The sequence below is a fragment of the Dermacentor variabilis genome, chromosome 2 (genome assembly GCF_050947875.1).
Source record: "Dermacentor variabilis isolate Ectoservices chromosome 2, ASM5094787v1, whole genome shotgun sequence".
NCBI classification, from domain to species: Eukaryota; Metazoa; Arthropoda; class Arachnida; order Ixodida; family Ixodidae; genus Dermacentor; species Dermacentor variabilis.
In genome coordinates, this window is record NC_134569.1 from 85,398,390 (window position 1) to 85,420,521 (window position 22,132).

The following is a 22,132-nucleotide window of genomic DNA, read 5'->3' on the forward strand; positions in this document are numbered from 1 at the left end:
TTCTTCAAACTACGGTACCTACCCAGTCCCACGTCTACAGTGACCCATGTTGGTGTGGAAGAGGTTTGTTGAAGAGCTGCATGTACACATTGCCACATACTCAGTGACCCAAGTTGGTCTCATGGTTGGTTTTGAATTCTGTTTCCACAGCACAGCAGCTCGATGCGCTACCCATTCGACCACTGACTACCCAGTGACCTAGCCTAGGTAGGCGGGAAAACGGTTAGATACAAACATACATAGACACAAACATAGATGAAAAGTGCTTGAAGTACCCAAAGAATGTTAAAGCATTGAAAATGTTGTCGTCTGCTGTCACGAGAAAGGTTGGATATACCAAGCACTGCTGCTTGATTGGATAAAGCCTGACTAATGTCAATGGCCCAGAGCCCTGCTGGGGCTCCCATCACCACTTGCCCTGGACGCTTTTTTTTTGTCACCTGGCTGACTCGGGGAAGCGACTGCTGCGCGACTCCGGCGCCGAGCTCATCCTTATCCCAGTAGGGATGACATCCTAGTTGCAACCACTCTATGTGTGCATGAATAAACGATTAAGACTTATACATACAGTTAAACTTCGATATAGTAAAGTCAGTAAAATTGGCAGTTTGTTTCGTTATATTGGACTTTCGTTGTATTGAAATTCGACCTTTTAAGCAAATAAGCACAGCCACCAATCGATTATTCTTACACGGAAATAGGCCACAGAATTTGCCATATCATCAGGTAATCGAAAAAAGCGAATTTGAATGGGAAAACAATCCATTTGGATAAATTTGGGAGTCGGCGATGAATGGTATGGTTTCATGCCATGTACGTCGATATCTTCTTGGCAGTGCGAATTACGCATAGCCAGCCACGCTTTCACGTGCACTTTGCCCCTGCGGACTGATAGCATCACCTGCACTGGGACGATGCTATCGGGAAATGCGCCGGCAGAGGGGAGCAAATGCTTCGCCTGCCTCTCGCTCCAACAGGTCACCGAAACTCCAAATAACGCAACCTCCAATACTAAACATGCAGCGCGACGGGTTACATGGTTCCACGCTGTTTCGGCACGCCCATTCTTTGCATATGCGACAGATTGGGGTGTGCTACGATGCTTACAGCCTTGCACAGCCAGGGCCGAGATAAGCGCCAACTTACCCCCAACTCCGCCCCCACCCCTGCCTCCTCGCGCGTTTGATTGCCTTACTTCGAGCTCGTTCCCCTCCCCCTCTTTCCCTTTGCTTGCTCGGGAAGGCCGCACTCGTGAAGCCACCATCTTTTTTGTCTCACCCTCGAACACTGTCACTTGCATCTAAAGCGCACAGTGTGGGTCGAAATAGGATCTTATCGCACTTGGACTTTATATAGAACGTGATGTAGGCGGTGCTCTTGTCGCGCAGCACACAATTTGAGAGGTGTGTTTATAAACAGTTGCTGTAATTCAATCATTAAACCATCTACATCAGCGGGAAGTTTCCATTGATTGTCTCGGCGTTCCTAAATATATGGTTTTAAATACATGATGTTCTATGGACAAAAGGTTATTAAAAGTTCAATACTGCATTATATCGAGAATTTTGTTATATTGAAGTTCATTATATCAAGGTTTAACTGTATTTGTTTTATTTACATTCAGGACTTATACATTGTTTTAACCCATGTACTTTCATCTACAATATATATGTGCATTCTGAATATTTATTTGCTGCCTGTAATGAAAGGGACCCATTCTGTCAATGTCAGGTGTTCAACTTTGAACAAGTTGGGCAGCTGGGCGACCAAGGACAAGAATTGAGGGCTACCGTCACTCTGGTTCATGCAGGCTGCCATGATGATAAACCAGGGCCAGGCACGGCATAAGCTGCAGTTCCTTATTGGGGACCACCCGCTACCATATGGCATGACTGTGTACCAAGCCATCCGGCAATACAGCGGTGCCAGTCCTGATGGCCAGGAAACTGACACAGACTCTGAAAACCCCATGGGTTACGCCAACATTTGGGTGCAGACCCACACCATCTGGTGAGTGCCACCATCCAAGACAAGGATGGCCAAACCAACGCACATGGCACTCTTTCCTTTGCAACTGGCTGCTCGGTCAGAAAATCGTTGTCTGCTAAAATATAAATTGTGGAATATTGTGCTAGCTCTTGCCGAATTATGTAATTTTGATGAACTTGCAGATATTTTCAACATGGGCCATTGTTTCTTAGCCAGGAGGACATGAAACTGAAGGGAAGCTGTTTGCATTAAGCAAACGGCTTTTCTTTAGTTAAGGGGGGGATGCGGGTTTCGCATCGCGAAAAATGGCCAAAAAAAATCGATTTTTTAAAAATCACATTTTCAGTTTCTATAACTCTTTTTATATCTGATTCCGAAATATCATCCATATAAACCATGTAGAAGTGCTCTAAAAAAATTTGTTTTGTCAGCCTAGGTGGCGAAAAATTTCGCGGAAATCAAGAAAGAACAGTGTTTTTCAAGCCACAATATCTCTGGAACGGTGCAACCGAGCACCGCCATGTTGGTCTCGTTGGAAAGCGCACTTCTCCATCTTCAAATTTGCCACTTAGCTATCTCCTCTGTACGAAAACAAGCACACAAAAAGCAAATGATTGAAGGTTGTGCCGGAGTCTGCGATTGGCCGCGCCTGCCACGTGACTCCAGCGCGGTTTGCCATTGGTCCGGCACTCGCGTCGTCTGCCCCGCTCTTTGCACCTCGCGAGCCTGGAAGTCTCCACACACCATAATGTCGACATGTCAAAACGGTTGCTACACGGACATTGTGGTAGCGTGGCCGATCCCTACGTTTGAGGACGTCCCAGACACACAGCAAAGCATGCAGCTAGGCCTTTCAGCACTCCGCGTTTTGGAATTCGTGACCAAGCACATTGTGCATGCAATCCTCATACCGCGGCAAAGCATTTCACTCATAGGAGTCTCCGGCTCGTTGATCAAGCAATGAGGCATTGATCAAGCACACCGTGTGCTTGATCAAGCGTGCTCCTCCGACTGCGCGACTAAGTACATCGAGCGTCAACTCCTTGAGCCCGGGTCTAGGCATATCACGCGTAGGCACCTTGGACTGCGCGAATAAGAGCATCGAGTGTCGACTCCTCGAGCCCGCGGCTAGGAATTTTGCACGTCGGCACCTCGGACCAAGCATATTGCGCATTCTATTATCATATTGTCACGACAGCTCGTAACAATATCTATCATACTCCCCCTTCATAAAGATAACCTCATCATGAGCTCTGTTCACTAGGCCCTTTGGGCTGACACAACATCTGGCTGCAGAAGTGATCGAGGCATCATACAAAAGTACAATTCTGGAAAGCACCTAGCAGCTGCATATCTATCACTGGCTCTCTGATCCTAAGTTCCACAGCCATTGTCAGGTGAAGATGACTTGGAAGGCTACTTACTCAGAGCCTTCATTCAGTAAAATGGCCAATTCTACGAAATTAAAAAATGCCACACAGTCACACATTTAGTATGGCCATTCTTACAAAACATTGAGCTTCAAAAGGGTGCCATTTGTATTGCTGTAGATTTACTTCAGCAAAAGCTACATTTGTTTGAAACTTAACTGCGCTTATTTCAGCTCAATGTTTTTGCACACCGTACTCAGCCTTACAGGTGTTTTTTCTGGTTTGTTTTTGGCCTGAAATGCAAGGGTGGCATCATTTTATTCATATTTAAATGATCTGGGGGTGATGCTATTTTTATTACTCTTACACTGTCATGAAAATTACATTCGGGTATAGTACTCGCTGCTAATTAGAAAAGAACTTCCATAATAAATGCAAGATTGTTTTCTTGTCTTTAAAATGCTTCCAGATGAATAAAAATAGCATCACCCCCTACAGTAGGTCTTTAGCAATGGTGTCATGTGTTTAGTTTTTGGTTTAGCATGACGGAAGAATCAAAAAGCCCCTTAACGAGTTTGAAATTAATTTTACTTAAGACCTCAATATTTTTTGAACTGCTAAGCTGTCAAAAATCTAATTACAGATTTGAAATCAGCACGAAAAATTACCCCAGACAGTGGAGTTTAATAAAGATTCACCCAAAAAGAAGAAGAAAAATTTGTAGGACCCATGTCACCCCGTAAAGAGGTGACATGGGTCCCTCACCAGGCCCCATAGCAAATTTTTGTTATACGCTGGAAGTTGTTACGTGTCCTCTAGGGAGTGTTGTGCCGACAAAATTTTTCAAATTGGCTCATTAATAGCCGAGATATTTCAGTGCCGCTAACACATGATTTCAGCAGGCGGGTTCCACTGCTAAGAAAGGCGCTCTCTCCACTCACCCCGTCTAGCCTATGCAAGCGAAATTCCTTCCCTGCGTTCTCCTGTACCAGACCTCGAGGATCACGTGACACACATACCGCAGGCCCCGCCACTATGCACTTCCGTCGGTCGATGGTGTCGCATACAAGCTGCTGTCTCTTCCTCGCAGTGCACGATTTTGCGTGCTGTGCACAAAGAAACATGACTAGCAGTATAATTCAGTGCTACACGAATACTGAGGCAGCACAAGCGGATCGCAGAGCGTGATCACGCGCTGGAACACAGTAGAAAATAGCATAGTTTCGGTACTTGCACACGGCCGAGGGAACAAGCAGACAAAGTGGAAGTACATCTCTCTTGCTTCGGTGCGAAGTAAAACAAAAAACACACAGACATTCCGTTTGTATGTTTTATTATTTCTCTAAACTTCAATTCATCAATTCAAGCAACAGATCGCACAGATAACAAATGTTGTCTTGAGTAATTCTCGAAATCACGTGCCTCCACGAGCGACGTCACACTGCGGACACGACTACGTAGGCGCAGGGGCACGATTATGTCACCGTCCGGCTTGGAGCACTGCGACCGCAGATGAAGAGGAAAAGGGCACTCGGATTGAAATTTCAGATCCTTCCACGGTGCGTAGCGATGTAATACTTTGCAGACACGATTGTTATCACGTAGTGTACGCTCTGCGCGTGTCAGCTCAAGATGGCCAGACCTGGTGAGGGTCCCTTTAAGCTTCAATGTTTTGCTGTAGCTCCTAACCAGCATGGCAAACTCTCTTGTGGCCCTTTGATTATGTCTGCCTTGTCGCCCCTGTTATCTTGTCAGTGATTAATGTTTCACATTAACAGCATTCATGACACCCAGATAGGAAGGAAATATAACTACCAAGGGCTCTCTTTCATCCGAACTTTACTGTTAATTTTTTCTTTTTCAGTGCAGGTTATGCGCGTAAAAATACAGTATTTGGTCTATATTCTCCAGTTCTGATATCGTCAATGAAAATGTCACATTTAGCACTCATGTGTTGGCAGGTACCGTCCTGTTCCTGAGGATGATCGTAGTGGAGCAGCCTCAAGTTCAAGTCGAGCAGGCCAGTCGTCATCAGCCCCAAGCCTTTCTAGTCGCCGAAACAAAAGCTCCTCGGGCTCCAAATCTGCTGCCAAAAAGAAAGATGATCTCTGGAATGGTGAGACTTGCTTAGCACGGTTTTTCGTATTTGTGGCTCGCTGACCCTGTTTATTTCATGGAAGCTGCTTGGTGTGTTGCTATACACCAGCTTTTGTTACCCTTGCACCCTCGTGTGTCGCGCCAACTTGCAGTGACCCTTTAGATTTCAGAATCTTTGACAGGTGGCAAAACATGCCAAAACTGACAATGAAACAGCAAGGACGGTGCCATCTCTTGGGTATTCATGGAGTGGTGAAGGAGTCACGTGATGCGCAGTCCTTTTTTCTGACGTGCAGATTGGGCTTATTGATTACTTACCAGCCGTAAAGTTGGAAAAAGCCTTTCTGTACTTTCGAGATAAACTAGAAAGCAAAACTTTCTATGCAATAAAGTATTGCCCTGACGCACAGGTCCACTATTAAGCTGAGATCCTCATTAGTATTCAGTACAACAGAACATCACTAATTCCTTAGTTTCAGAGGAAAAAAGCACTTGATTCCATTTTAAGTAAGCTCAGTGCCCTTCCACTGTATGAAGAAGGGTGGGCAGCAAAGCTGTGTATGTAAACCCCTTAATGGCGAATTACGCCTATATCTTTGGGATCGGCCCACGTATGAGGAGTGCTTAAGGGCAAGCTTTAGCTCTTGTGCTCCTATCTAAGTGCATGCAAAATGAGAATTCGTTTTTCTCAGCAGCCACTACACCAAATTTCACGAGGTTTGTTGCATTTAAAAGAAATGCTTAAAATCTAGTGACTGTTGGTTTCGAATTTTTGAGTTAGGTCGTCAGTGTTTTATTAAAAATTGGCAAAAATCAAAAATTTTCACAAAACGAAACTATCAAGTTTACAACTCTGTTACTCAACAACGAAAAATAATACAATTCTGTGAATTGAGTCTAACAGAACATCTAAAGCAGACAAAATTGATGTGTTACATATGAAAATAAAAAACATAAGTAATATGGAAATACAGCTTTTGCAGAACCGTTGTAGCCAACGTAACAAATTCATGTAAGATGTAAAATGACATACGTATCAAATTTGTCCGCTTTCAATGATCTAATGGATGCCGTTTACAGAACCGCCATATCTGTTCTTGATGCAGAGCTATGAATTTGTAAACTTCATGCTTCTATTTTTTTTTAAACGGTCGAATATTTGAAAATTTTTTAAAGAAAAATCAGAACATAAATCGAAATTCCGCTTCCAACAGTCACTAGAATTTAACTTTTTCTCTGAAATGCAACGAATTTCATTAAAATCGGTCCAGGGGTTATCTCAGAAAAACGCTTTTGCATTTTACATGTATTTGAATAGGCCGCGTTGGAGTTGGGCCCGAGCTAAAGCTTCCCCTTCACGCCTGCTTCACCTCCACCACGGGTCGGCCCGGCATTGCACTATCTTCGGTATCGGCCTCGTATGGGGAGTGCTTAAAGGGACAGTAAAGGGAAAAATGATTTCTTCTGCATCCGTAAATTACCGTTCTGCAACACCAAAAACACCACTCTTACAACGATAAGACGTTTGGTAAGCCAGAAAAAGCGCAAGAATGAAATACGGGTGGTGACGCCTACTTAACTTCCCGCACCTGTGGGCTGTGACGTCTGGGATTTTGATGGCATTTTCTAGGGCCTACTAATTATATATAGCGGTACAGATTGACTACATTGTGTTGTAATGGAACCAAATATTAAACTTGGCAAGTTTCGGGAATTTTTATTCAGCCAACGCGGCCCAAATGCGAAAACATACTTTGGAATCCCTGACGTCACCCTGACGTACCGGCGCTGGGTTTTGGTGCGAAATTCAAATACTGATACTTGGATCTTCATTTTCTCATCTATTAATCAAACTTTTAATGACTGCCTGCAGCGTTCTCAAACAATGCTTCATTAGTCTAAACTGATTTATTGCTTCGCTTTAGTGTCCCTTTAACGCTTGCTTCACCACCGCCGCGGGTTGGCCTGGCATTGCACTATCTCCGGGATCGACCCACATATGGGGAGTTTTTTGCTTACCACAAGGACATGAAAATTTCCTTGGACGATAAAGGTTACATCTTAGCTGTAAAAATTATATTAATGAAAAAAATTATTCCTGACCTTCTTATACTATGAAGCTGAGCTGTAATCAGTACTCGCATACTAATTTGGTGTTCCCTTTAATAAGAGCTGACCATGCTGACCATGCTGGCAACAAGCGTAGTGACAGTCATCTCCATCACGTTGTTTGTCACCGTTGAGCATAAGATCACTTACATGCGGTTTATATTTCAATCTACAGGAACATAAACACCAGGACAGCATAAGCATGTGTTGCTCCATCTGGTACCTGATGTCAAACCTGTACAAGACAATTTAAGACATTTCATTAGCCCTAATGATTTTGTTTCTGAAAACTGTAGAGAATGCTGTTCTATAAAATGCAATCTGTGGGAACATCAAGATGAACAATGCTGGCTGGTCATGCGTTTTCTGGGCCTATAAGTGGCGTACTTTGGGGCAGCCAAACCAAAATGCTAGTCAAAGCATCGTTGCAGCCACGGTGTACACTTTTGTGCTTCAGATCATTCACATACACGTGGGAAATTGCCATTGGAAGTTGCTATTGCAGAGCAAGTAACATGTTTTGTTACAAGAATACACATTTTGAGCTCCAAAGAAATATGTATTTTGCACTAGCTGATATTGCTTCAGATCTTGCATTCAGGGTTTGTTGTAGCCATGGAAAACGAACTAAATCCTAAATTTACTTCATTATAATCGAAAGCTTGTTGTATTTTGTTTCATTATATCGGGGCTCGGCTGCAGATGTCCTACATAAACATTTGCAGTTAACATTGAAAATTCTGTAATTTTTTTTTAATGAAAAGGCTGTGACATCTGTGTTTATCAAGGGACAATGAGCAATATTCTACCAACACCTATTTTTTATGCTTTTTCAAGTGATGCTGCCATGTAGTCATTGAATGCAGTGTTTAATAGTCTTGCCACATGTGCATGCTTGATAACCATTGAAGCCCATGACAATTGAAATCCTGAAGCGCTATTGGCTATAAGGATCTCAAATCAATGGAGCTCATTGATTTCTGCAGCCATTGATTTCTGTAGTTACTAAAGGTCTACATGTGATGGAAATGTTGCGCAGGTTCTTTCAATGTTACCTAGTTAGTCTATTATTTGCTGAACATGATTACTTTGGCAGAACTGTATTGTAACAATGGGTTTACTGCTCACTTTTGTTTTTACAGATGGCGTAGTGCCTGACACTGTGTCTCTGCTGCACCAGCACCTCAGTGCAACGTTGCCAGAGTCAGTCACTATCCAGGATCCGTCTCTGCCTGTGATTGCCCTGCTCAGGGTTGTCTATGCCCTCTCACAGCACTGGGGTTATCTTTATGAGGTGCCTGCCATTTTCTTCTTTTTTCTCTCTCTCAGATACCTTGACCTCATCACCTTGATTAGTAAATAAGCTCACATTATACCAATGAATATTAGCAAGCTTGGTGGGCCCATGTAATTTTCGTTCATTGAATGACTTGAATCTGAAGGAAGTGAAAAGGAGTGATACGATTTTTGAGTTGCGTAAGCCCTGGGAGCGTGCTGACACAGAAGTGTAGTTGTCTTGAAGGGCTTGCCAAATAAGCACAATGGAAAGTGTTTGTCATTGAGGTGCTAAAAGGAGACAGAAACACAAGTATTTTGTCAAGCACCTGTAGTGTGACTTATCTGCATGAATTTTATGTTTCATGCCACACAGGCACATGAAAGTGCACAAAAATCATGTTAAAGGACGATTGTTGATCGGGTGCCAAAAGTAGTGTTACGCACTCTTTTTAATCATCATCTTACTTTATATTGTTTTCTTTGGTAATATGAAATTATTGCTGCTTTGCCTTCCCTGTGTCTGCAATGTGTTAGCTGCTTGGCTAGGGTCACTGTGGCTGGGCTCAGATTCTTTGGTTCAACATATCTTTGCCTCTCATTGGGTCTCGTGCTTTTTTCTACAGTTAAGGGAGGCCAGTCCTAGGTACTAGTCTCCACTCTGGTCACTTTGAGAGAGCAGGTGGTTGGGTAACTTGATGGGCCTCTTCGATTTGCTGCGCCCTGCCGAGAACCATCCCAAGGCACTGCTTTCACCCAACGAGCATTGGCGTGCACAGTGTCTTGGGCACTCCAGGACGAATGAATTGGGAGAGACCCGAATGAGGTGTTCACATATAGACTGGAGCCTCTCACTGGACAAATGAATTTTTGTATGGTGCAAGAACTTGACCTGTGATAAACTGGATATGCACTGACTTGAGCCATTCCCGTTTCTTTGCAGCTTCATTCTTACCACCCTGCACTTCCAAGATCAGAGTTTGTCAATAGTAAGCTTACAGCCAAAGCTAATCGGCAGCTGCAGGACCCACTTGCCATCATGACTGGTAACATCCCCTCCTGGCTCACTCAAGTCGCCTATGCCTGGTGAGGTCCCTGTGAAGTTTCTGCCATTTGGCTTGTTGATTATACAGTAGAACCTTGTTCCTACGTTTAAAAAAAAAAATCGCGAGAAAAGGCATACTAACCAGGAAAAGATGCGATCTGAAGCAACTAAAAAAATTTGACAGCTGCGACGAACGTAGACCCCTCAACAGGGCCCTCTGAAGTAAGGGAATGGGAAGACAGAATGACTAGGTTCAACGACATCATCAACTATTACAAGATGCAAAGATGCACTTATCCACCACCCCATCCACAATCCAAATTATACAAGAGCCTGATACTAATGCACACTATTTATCCGGACATACTGCATTTACTCGCATAATGATCACACTTTTTCGTGAAAAAAAAAAATTGACACATATTCAAGGGGGCGATCATTACGCTGGTTAAATTTCCCGCAAAAAGAACATTTTTTTTTCATCCCGCATTTGCTGCGGAATGACAACAGGTCAACAAATAGGTGGCTGCCGTTGTATGTAGCGCGGGACACCAAAACAAAAATGGCGGCCGGCGGAGCATGCCGAACACGATTTTTTTTTCTTCTCGTGAGTACATTACGTGCATTGAAACAGTTTCTTCCGTATCAGTAATGAATAATATTGTTAATATTGGCAGGTTTGTGGCAATAATGCGGCCACGTCCACTTTGAGGGGACAGAAACAGATGGGCGCACTTAGCTGCCAGTGACATAGGAACACATGACGGGCAGGCTGCAGAAACTGTGGCGTTTGTCTTCACCACTATACTATATGGCACGTTACCGCTAAGGGTGGGCGAATATCTTTAGCTGTGTTACAAGCGTCGGCGTATGAACAGGGTACACTTCTAACGTATCGGTGTAAACGTGGCTGCTATCATTGCCGCTCGCGATTTGTTGCATGCCCACGAGTGCAGAGAAGAATCGAAAGGCGCCTTTTTTTGTTGTTGTTGACTGCAACCATTATAAAGCCTACACATAATAAAGGCAAGTTCGGTTGTAGCTTTTTCTTTTTTGTCATGGAAGTGCGGAAAGCAATGAAAGGAATGAAATGGGACATCTGATTAATGTTTGGTGCGTGCAGACTGCTTGGTTTGTCTTGAAAAGTTGTTCGCGTAGCATTCAACAGATGGTAAGCACGATCATTATTAGCTAGACTGGGCACACGACATATCGCTGCGGCAAGTTCGGGGTGCGATCATTACACGGGAAATTTTTTAAAAAGCAAATTTTGACGACAAAGCTCAGGGGTGTGATCATTATGCAAGTAAATACGGTATACACAACAGACAGATGCAAAGTGTGTGGCAACAGAGTCACGATAGAACACATGCTATGGGAATGCCAGGAACTAATACAGGACAATGCGAGTGAAGCCTCCATCGACAGCCTCTGCGCGCGATGGCAAGCTGCGCTGCTCAGCTTGAACCTGGAAGACCAATTCTGGGCAGTCCAGCGGGCCAAGGAAGCCATGGAGAGGCAAGAACTCTTGGCCGTAACCTTGGCGGGTGCCCCAGGCCACTAACTCGTCGGACGCGAATCATTCTGATTCGAAATAAACTTTTCTCACTCCTTCACTCAACTATTGTTGCCATCTATGTAGTGCGAAGCGTCTCGCCAATGGTCGTGGCACGAGACGCCAATGCATGCCTGCTGGTGGTGCCCCAGCAGCCAGAGACACATTTTGTTGTTTTCCTATTGTGTGGTGTTTGAAGGGGGCGACGAGAAATTGAAAAGAATTGGAGCTGGTGGGCGGCGCCAGATTCCGCAGAAGTAAAACGTGATGCCCACACCACGCCGCCTGCAACAGGGAACAGCGGCACATTTAGATTATCGCCTACTAAAAGCGTGCAGTATGTTACCAACGGTGCTGCGCACCACGCGCTGTAAAACAGATAGGTGAAGATGCTTATCGCAATTGGTTTCGCGGCGATAGCTGGGAATGCGGCATGCGTAAACCTGGGGGGAGATTCGCTGGTACCAGAATAAGAAAAGAAACTGTGCACGCCTTGTGCCTTTTCTTGTCCCCATGGGATCTAGCAGCTGGAAGACGTAGACGATCGCAGTCTGCAGCAGGGAATGCCAGCGCGTTTAACTAATCGCCTATTAAAACCGTGTGCTACGCTTCCGACGATATCACGCGCTCTGAAACAGATAACCGAAGATGCTTATTGCAATAGGATTGGCGGTGATAGCTGTGAATGGCACATGTGACAATCCCGGGGAAGATTTGCTAGTGCCGAAAGGAGGAACGGAGTGCGTGCTTGCATTTTCACGTGAGATGGGCAGGCGAGTAGTGCGGTGTAGCTGTCGTGCCGCAGGAAGCTATACACTATTCTCCATCGCGCATGCCTTGCGCGTTTTCTTGTTTTCATACAACCTAGCAGCTGAAAATGAATCATACAATCGCAGTTTGGCGAGGTACTGAACATTGGTGCTGAAAAATTTTTTTCCAGGAACGAGTAAACCACTAAGAAATGAGGATAACTCAGTTGGGCCATTTTTTGGGTTCTCAATTACGAATGTTTGTGCTGGGAAAACAAATGTAACGGGAACATATCAGTGAGGTTCTACTGTATATTAAGAATTGCAATGCTATTAAAAAAAGGAGACATCTGTTCATAACAGGCCATACTGAGCAAAACTGCATTGTGGAATCCTCCCCCTAATAGTTTATGCTTAGTCTGTGTGCTCCACAGGAAATAGTGCTGCAAGAAACAAAGCAAGAGCCTGCTCTTGGTGCATGTATTCAGTGTGCATGTTCGTTTCAGCGACTTGGGGGCTATTCTGTAAGTGTCCACCTAGTGTAAATGCCCATTTTGTCTGCTGCTGAAGTGCTGATTGGCTGGGGGCACCTATCCTGACGCATACCACGTCCCAGCCACTCAGAACTCGAGCAGCAGTTGAAATGGACATGTCCACTAGGTGGACACTTGCAGAATAGCCCCCCAGGAGAAATCAGCATACTGTGTAGTGTCCCACTCTACATTTATTGCATATTGTGTCGTCATTCTTGAGAGAGGTAAAATAATGCCAGTTTGGCATATTTTGATTACAGTAGGCATTTAATGTCCGTACGAGAATAATTTTGGTGTACTGCGAATCTCTTTTTCTTTTCTTTTTTTTTTTTTCGTGAGTGTGTGTGTTAAAACATACTTTCACAAGAACTGGTGAGTTGTCATTGGTCAAATCTCTGTTATCGAAATATAGTGTACAGGAAAATGTTATTGTTTATGTAGTTTTCACCTTTCATATTGACATGTTATGTGACTTTCACTACCACGTGACAATATGAATGTGCCATTATGAATCATTATTACATTGTTTCACTGATATTTAAGGTTAAGGTGTTTCAATTTCGTGCTGTTTTCAGGCGCCTTTCTTGGAATTTTTCAGCATGTGCGCATTCTTAAAATGTCACGTAATTTAAGTCAATGCAACCTTTGTTACAGCCCCTTCCTGTTTCCATTTGAGACTCGTCATCTCCTCTTCTACACAACGTCGTTTGACCGAGACCGTGCCCTGCAGAGGCTACTAGACATGACACCTGATCTCTCTGGGTCAGACAACAGTGAGAGGGTCACTCCACGGTTAGACCGGCGAAAGGTGGGTTTTAATTACCTTTCCTGATGCTATTGCCAATGGCACACAATTCCTTGAGCAAATGCCTTTAATTCAATAGAACCTTCTTGTATGTTTCTCATAAGACTTCAGGAGCACAACGTAGTAGCTGAGAAAACATATTACATAACACTATAAACATTTTGGGTAACTGGCCTTGATTATGTTTAAATGGGAAAAGTATTAGTGGAACTTTACAGCAACTAATTCCACACAGCAGCATGCAGCAATTACCGTATTTATCCGAATTCAACGAGAACCTTCTTTCTCAAGAAAATGGGTTCCAAAATTGCCTGGAATCCTCGGCTACATACTTTGAGAAGTCCGGTACAGTGTCACGAAAGTGATAGTGAGACAGTAAAATCTTGATAATTCACATTTGAAGTGGCCTGAAAAGTTGTTCGAATTAAAAGAAGGACTTGTTCTTGAAGTATTCGTGCACCATAGCACAATGCACGAACAGTGCCGGTTGTGCAATATCGTGGCACGCAAGCACACAGCCAGCGAAGGCCATGAAACTGACCAGGCTGGCCAGCGCTCGCTCCCCGATGATGACAGAAAACGAAACTTCAGGGAGCGGGCTAAGCTGGTGCTGGTGCGTAGGGCGTCGAAGGTAAGGACGAGATGAGCATAGTTGCTAGGAGCATTTTGCCACTAGTGTGGCTGGGGCATTATGTCACAAAAGTGTTCTACACAATGATCGAGTGGGCTGAATGGCACTCTCCTGCTGAGGCGCTCCCCTTGTGGAAAAATTGTGCGAGGGCACTGCGAGTGAACTGTCATCCTTTTTACTGTGCTTGACCAATGCCCCCATGACCTCATACTAGGCCTAGACTTCCTCTCTGCCCATTCAGCGCTCATCGATTGTTCAAGTACTGTGCGCCTTGACCCACCTCTACTGGACGTTCCTCCGACACTACACGAAATTTGCGTAAGACCGAAGACTGACTGATTTTGTTCACCTTCCACCACAGGTCTTGACGTACATTGAAATGTTGCCTTTTGCGCCAGTTCCCGATGGTGATTACATCTCCGCTCCTATAACTGTCATCGTTCTCGCCCACAACATTACTGTCCCACATACAATACTGAGGGTCACAGACAATCGCACATCTCTCTGTGGAAAATTTCCGGCTCACTAAGCAAATTCTGCCTAAAGATATCACCCTGGCTACGATCACTGCTTTAGAAGTTAGCTGTGTTGAGACTTTTCCCGTCGACGCTTCATGTGAGCCTTTCCGGTTTGCCAATTGTACTAACAACGACATTAGGAAAATGATCACCCCGAATCTCACACCTGCGGAGGCTGAACAGCTCTGCAGTCTATTGCTTTCATAAAAGGACATATTCGACCTGAACAATCGAACCTTAGGTCAGACATCACTTGTCAAACATTGTGTACATACAGGTGAAAATCCACCCATCCATCGGCGACCCTACCGAGTTTCAGTTTGGAGGGCCACCTCATCAGAACGGAAGTCGACAAGATGCTAGCGAAAGACATCATTGAGCCATCGTCAAGTCCCTGGGCGTCACCTGTCGTGCTGGTCAAAAGGAAGGACGGTGCATGGAAATTCTGCATCGATTAAGATGGAAAGAGGGGTTTAGAAACTTTTTTTTTTTACTAAATTTAATGAAAATTGTCACCCAGACAGTTTTTCATGCTGATTTCAAAAATATAAGTACTTGTTAACTTGACTGAGTGGTTCCAGATATAATTAAATTAATCACCTATTTATCTGAAGAACTCTAAGAAGGGTATCAGCCAGAATGTTTATAAAGACACATGGCTGGATGCTACAAAGTGTAAGCTACACAACTGTAGGGATACTTTTTTTATATTGCAGGTATTACCAATTTTACAGCAATTTGAAGTTCGGTCTCCAGACATGGCAATCATGTGGTCCAGTTAGAAGCTACAAAAGCAAAATTTAAAAAGCTGCTCCTAGCATTGTGTTGTACACGCATGTAGCTACATGCCGTTGTTAAAATTATGGTTCTATGTGCCCCGAAGACCGAGATAGCGCTTCGGCAAATTTAAACACCAAAAATGAGATTCTGAGAAACCTTGAAGAAACAAAATGAGCTTATTTTTATAACAAAACACCACAAAATATTTGAATATATACAAGTGCTATTGCATTAGTAGCCTCCAGGAATGTAGCCTGGCTAGTGTCACTACAGGGATGCCTTCTGAGCACCCACTGAAAGCTTTCAGCAGATGCATGCTCAGAAGACGTAGCCAGCATGTCGTTTGTCCCGGCAGCAGTGTCATCAACGCGATCTAGTAGTTCCGATTTTCAATCAGTAGCAGGAGCTGCCGCTAATGCTTAAAGTTTTCCTTGTCAATACTTCGCGAAAATTCCGGCAATAAAATAGTAGCGTCTTGCCGAAACGTCGATGAAACGCGGCCATTGGCAGGAGCGCTTCGGGAGACTAGGCCTAACTTGCCATAGGGATCTCCGGTGTCGCTCGACTGCGGGAGCAGGCGGGCTAAAAATAGTCAGACGTAGCGTAAGCGCGCACGCACATTACGTCACATTGGCGAGAACAACAGCGTCCATCATAAAACCAATGGTTCGACACACTGGTGCAGCCAGCGTAACCGGACGCGGCCAAAGGACTCTGCCATGCACCACGTCGAGCGGCGCACGGGCGCGCGCCGATAACGTCGAACTATAAACGCGCCTTATATCGGGAAACGGCGTGGCGGAGTGTCGTTTCTCGAAGTTGTACGCAGACTTCCTCTACCTTCTTTTTTTTTTTTTTTTTTTTTTCTAAATTTGAACTTCATAGCGAACTTTGGAGTTGACGTCTGCATCGATGTCAGTGTGGGAAACGTCGATGGCACTCACGGCATGTGTGGAGCAGCCGCGGAGCGATGCAGACGACGCTAGTATAGCCAGTGGCGTAACTAGCTGAGGGTCACATGCCTTTGTCGACCAATTACAGCACGCGTTGGGTCTTCTTTTTGAGGCGGAATTTCTTCACTGCCAATGTGCGGACGGAGCCAGTGGTGGCGGGAAAATGAAGACGAGAGACTGCTCTTTCAAACGATATACGTGTCGGCGCGACCGAATGACTGCGGGGGCCGTCATGCGCTGTGGAAAAAGCGCTTTTGGACTTTTAAAATTGCAACACTGAGCATTTTGTAATTTTGGTGGTGAATTTGTGTTTCAGGATGAAGGTGCCTGTTTTTTGCCTTTTCACTGGTACCCTCAACACCTGTACAATTTTTTTTTCCTAGTTGTTTGAAATAAACTTCATACTTCAGACTAACAGACCATCTGTATTGATATCATGACAGTGGTTGAAATAAAGACTAACCAAATCACAGGCAAGCGTATGTGTACACAACAATGCATTGACAAGCTTTTTGAGCCACTTGTGAAGTATACTTCTGGAAAATCTGATACAATAGAACCCCGCTGTTACGTAGTAGCTGTGAAAACGTTCCCGCATGATACGTCTCAACTTAACACCCCGTACCCGCCTGGGCTAAAGTAGGCAACGCGCTCCAACCGCCATTTTAGCTTTTGACTAGTTTTGGCCGGGCTTGGCTATGGAACTGGCCACAAGAAGCCACACGCCAGTTTGAGAGGCCGCCACTAGGTGGCCATTCGTGAAAAATGCTCTCACTATCATCACTGATTACGGTCACTGCATGGTGGTTGGACGGGTCGACTCACGGAGGAAGGAAACTCAGGAGAGGCCTTGACATCACTCTTTGTGAAGCTGAAGTGAAGCCAGAAGTTGGCGTTGCTCATGGCGTTGCTCCGCCTATCGGGCCAGCTCTCCTCTCTTGTTTACATTTCTAGCGACGCCGCGCTGCGCGCAACCGGGCTGCTCGGATGCGCACGCTCCGCAGCAATACTAAAAAATCGGTAGCATGTTAGCATGATTACGCCAAAGAGGGCAAAATTTCCCGCGGATATTCCTTCATCCGTTGCCATTGCCGTGGCACGGTGATGACGAGGAGCACGAGCCGCATAATGCCGGGGAGTTGCCAAATCCTAGCTTTGGCGAAGTCGTCGCGGCTCTGGACCTCCTACACAGGTACATCGCACCTCACAGCGACGCTGACAGCAATGCGGCCTTCCAGGCTATTGAGAAACGTGTGGTGATTTCTAGCGAGCGAAAGAAACGGCAAGCCACCATTCTAGACTTTTTAAAGTCCTAAGCACACTCTGTGGAAATAAATTGTCTATAGTTGAAGCTGCACTTTTTTCATTCATTTTCGGAGCTTTCCTCACTGTTGCGTTTTCCCGGCTGTTACATTTTCTTTCCTCGGTCCGGTGAAAAATGTATGAACAGGGTTCCACTGTACTTAAGACTGCCGATTATTTGGATTTTTAAGCTGTCCCCCGTGAGTCCGAATTATCAGTCAGCAAGTGCTGTGTATTCTTGCCCTTGTAATCCTGCTTGCAAAAGAGTCACCGTGTTGCCCTTCATTTTTATTTTTTGATCAGAGGACAGTTGCTCGAGATGACCTCCTGAAGCAGGCAGAAGTGGTCATGCAGGACCTCGGTAGCTCAAGAGCACTACTGGAAATTCAGTATGAAAATGAGGTAAGCAACACTACTTTGGGGTATGCTACCTTACCCATGGTAACAGCTTGGACATCAGCCTAAAAATGAGGGATGTGTGAATATCAAAATTTTCAAATACAAATCGAATATTGTCACTTAGTATTGACAGTGAAAAAGACACAACAGTAAAACTGTCAATAGCTTAACTAACTTTTATTGGGAGAACCTGCGCCTACAAAAGCAAGTTACACTCAAAGCACAACAATAGCGGCGAACACAGTCGGCAATTCGTGAAAATTTGATCAACGGGTCAAGTGCGTCGACTTTTATACACGAGTCATCGAAGGTTCCAGAATAATCGCTGGAGCCGGCTTGTCTTCCAGAAAGTACTACACAATTTACGTTGTGCATACATGCAATCAGATTGCACAAGGTTTGGTGACTACAGACAGCGGGTAAATCCATCAATAACATTCGAGAAAGTGTCGCACGTATTGAGCTGCAGAAAGCTGGATCGGCAATTTTTCACGATGGTCTCACGATGGTTTCACAATTTTTTCATTGACACTAACTAATTATTTAATTAGACAAAGTGCCAAAAATATTCACTTGCTCCAAGAGGCGGCAAACAACATTACTTTGGCTCAAGTTACATCGGACACCCAGTATAATTGTCAAGAAAAAAAGCTATAAGCTTTCATTCGAATGATGTTGTTGTGGAGGAAAAAGATGTCATTTAGAAAAATAAAAAGAAAGTACCCTGAATCAGTGAAAAATGAGCAACTCAAAGCACTCATTTCTGCACGTTTTAATCATTACTATGTAGGTTGGCAGTGGCCTTGGACCCACGCTGGAGTTCTACGCCCTAGTCTCCAGGGAGCTGCAGCGGGCAGACCTGGATATGTGGAGAGGAGAAACTGTGTCTGTTCTCAAAGGTGCCTGCTCTTGATATGTGCCTTTGCATGCGAATGATATCGCACTATTTACTGTACATTACTGTCTTATCTGCATTTTCTCGCAAATTGTACATATTGATGCAATGAGTATGAGCTGCCAAGCTTAGAAACAGGTGCTACACCTTTTCCTATGAGATCGTTGAATACACATGGTTGTTCCTAACAAAGCATAGAGCCCCCTTGGTTTCAAGTTTATTTCAGCTTAGGATGAATGCTATGGGTGCGTGAATATCGAATGTCACTGAATCAAATCGAATAGTGAACATATGATTCTCGAATTGAATGTCTGCTATTTGATATATTCGGTGTAGATACCCGCACAGTGCCACATGGCGCTTGCACTGCAGAGCCCCTCGAGCTCGATGTCTCCCAAGCGAGCATTTCACTTTGTTTTTTGCACAAAAGGAGGGCATCGCAGATGGGCCGTCCCAGCTGACACGCTAGCGGACTTTGTCACTGCGAGTGCTCCCCGACGTTGGCCCAATGCGAGGATCATACACAGCGCCCAAACACCGCAATTTGCAAACTGGCACCATGGCAGCCAAAGCCATCTCTTGTCGGTACAAGGTTTGCCCGGGTCGACAGGGCCAATAGCCCTTCTGTATTTTGAAGAAAAACAGAAAAGCAAAACTTTCTATGCAATAAATAAAAGATTGCCGCAAAGCAGGCCCTCTATTAAAGTGATAACCTCATTAGTATTCAGTGCAACAGAACATCACTAATTGTTTAGTTTGAGAAGGGATAAAGCACTTGATTCTATTTAACAGAAATTCTCTTGATCAGTGCTGGCATACCAATTTGGTGTTCCCTTTAGTAAGAGTAAACCATAGCATATAGTATCTTGATTTCTATGTACCTAAGTTACTGATAGCTTGCTACATTCTTATTGTGCAATGCTATGTCTTCCCAAGCATGTTCAGCACCATATTTGCTTGCCTAAAATTTAAGCATTAAATTTTGTGAAATATTTTTTATATTTGATTTGATATTCAGCTTTCTTTTTCTTGATTCGATGTAATATTCAATTCAAAATGTACTGTTCAGTATTTGTACAGCCCTAGTGAATATATCACACACATAAGCACTTTGCGTAAGCACATGCACAAAGATCCAGAATTACTCAGAATGAACCACAACATATGTACTGGTTTCCAGTCACGTACGTTTCCAAGCGACACAGCTGTCATGTTACTGCCCTGACATGACAAGTGTTGAGTGCAGTAACTAGCGCAGTCAACTAACTCAAACTTCACGACAGGTATAGCTGAGAAGGCTTGGAAAGTAGTTGGTGTGGAACTAGTGCACTAAGTGTTCCATTTTGCCATTGGTTTCAGCGGTGCAGTGAAGGCACCCTCTGAACCTTGCCATTTGTTTCAAAAGGTACAAGAAGGGTGCAGGGCTAGTCCACAATTTCTCTGCACACCGGCGGTGGGTACTTGGTGTAGATGTGAAAGTACAGCGCAGCAGACTCGGCGTATGGGCGCCATCAAAAATCTGCTTGCGCGTTTACACTGTGTCTATGGAGTGCTGTGTGTGTTGTTTAAATCTGTTACGTGGACATGCATATTAGCACTTGCATGTTGTGTATATATTTGTCACAGCCCACAATTGAGCTATATATAGGTAATCAAACCAAAGCTACTTCAGATTAAGCAACATGCCTTTGTCAACATGTCAGTGCTGGTAGTTGTCTTTATTGCCCTCGTAAAACTGAGAAAAGAAAATTGGAAAAATAAATTATTGACCACATGTCCACCAGTGAAGTCGCGACAAGTTCAGTCTACTGACGTAATACGGCACACTTCGCTTTTAGAAATATTTCTGTTCATCTTTCATTGGAGGCCTGCTGTACCTTGCCTGTTTAACTTATGTGGACGGTGCACAAGCAACTGCACTTCGCTATTCGTTTTCAAGTGTCACATTGTGCCTGCACAACTTAATTCAAGCTGCGCAATTTTTGAACTTGTGAACTGATTCATAGTGGTAGAGGCTAATCAGACAGACAGAACATACACAATACGGCAAATCAGTTCTGCAGAAGCCTGGAAGGTGAAGGAAGGCTCAGAGGGAAAAAATCCGTCTACCCTACTGTAGCACAAAGCTACAAAGGAAACCCACGCAGGTTTCTCGGAAAGAACGCTTTGCAGTTGAGTAAAAATTTGTCCGGGTTTGATATTAAACCCATCACCGATGCCTTCTGGGGCAGTTGCTCAACCATCTGAGCCAACAAGGAGGCTAGCAGATTGTAGAGCAAAGCCAAATTAATCAACCACTCAAAGCACAGGGACACTGAATATGGCAAATCAGTTCTGCAGAAGCTTGCGAGATAAAGGAAGGTTTATATAAGGCCTTTTTTTTTTTTTTTTTTTTTCTCTTTCATGAACCTAGCAATCAAACTGTGTGGTGTGTGTGTGTGTTTCCTCCTCATTGGAAACGCAGGTGGTGAGGAGCCAGTGCGTTACGTGCACAGTCCATGCGGGCTGTTCCCGCTGCCCCTTGGCCGGAATGCCAAGGTGGGCCATGTTAGCAAGGTCCGCTCTCGCTTCAAGCTATTGGGCAAGTTTGTGGCCAAAGCACTCATGGACTCACGAATGCTAGACCTGCCACTCTCCCTGGCCATGTACAAGTGGATGCTAGGCCAGGAGGGTTCACTCTCCCTGGCTGACATGGAATCCATAGATCCTGGCTTGGCACAGTCCCTACGACAGCTCCACCAGGTAGTGTTCATTCTCCTGCTTGACCCCAATCATTTTGTTAGGTGTGCCAACTAAGGCCTTCTTGAGCTGCCAGCACAAGGTATAACTTTAAGCCCATGTTAAACATGAAGTCTTTAGTTAGGTGTGTTGGTGTATGTTTTCTATTTCGTCGAAGATTATTTAATAACTGTGTAGTTTCCAGAAGCATAACTACGTCTTCAAGGGGCACTGCAGAGTATTTTCGAAGTAGGTGGGCATGGTAGAATGGCATCTTTTTGTTTGTATGGAGGTTTTTTGGGGGAAACTGGACAAGTATTGTGAAGATCACTTCCTCTCAATTCTATTTATGATCCATCATTCACGGCTGGCCAATCCTAGTGATAGCGTGGGTAAAGGGTTGATTTGA

General features: G+C 44.4%; 1 protein-coding gene across 4 annotated transcripts in view; it reads left to right on the forward strand.

Annotated features, from left to right (window-relative positions):
• The window catches only part of ctrip (E3 ubiquitin-protein ligase ctrip), a 149,989-nt gene that overhangs the window by 111,477 nt on the left and 16,380 nt on the right, over window positions 1–22,132 (forward strand). For all 4 annotated transcript variants that reach the window (XM_075681177.1, XM_075681176.1, XM_075681179.1 and 1 more), the window contains exons 26-33: window positions 1,811–2,010; window positions 5,321–5,475; window positions 8,708–8,859; window positions 9,784–9,926; window positions 13,377–13,530; window positions 18,015–18,113; window positions 18,901–19,009; window positions 21,470–21,747. In XM_075681177.1, coding sequence (XP_075537292.1) covers window positions 1,811–2,010; window positions 5,321–5,475; window positions 8,708–8,859; window positions 9,784–9,926; window positions 13,377–13,530; window positions 18,015–18,113; window positions 18,901–19,009; window positions 21,470–21,747 — 1,290 coding nt within the window. The remainder of the gene's footprint in view (window positions 1–1,810; window positions 2,011–5,320; window positions 5,476–8,707; window positions 8,860–9,783; window positions 9,927–13,376; window positions 13,531–18,014; window positions 18,114–18,900; window positions 19,010–21,469; window positions 21,748–22,132) is intronic.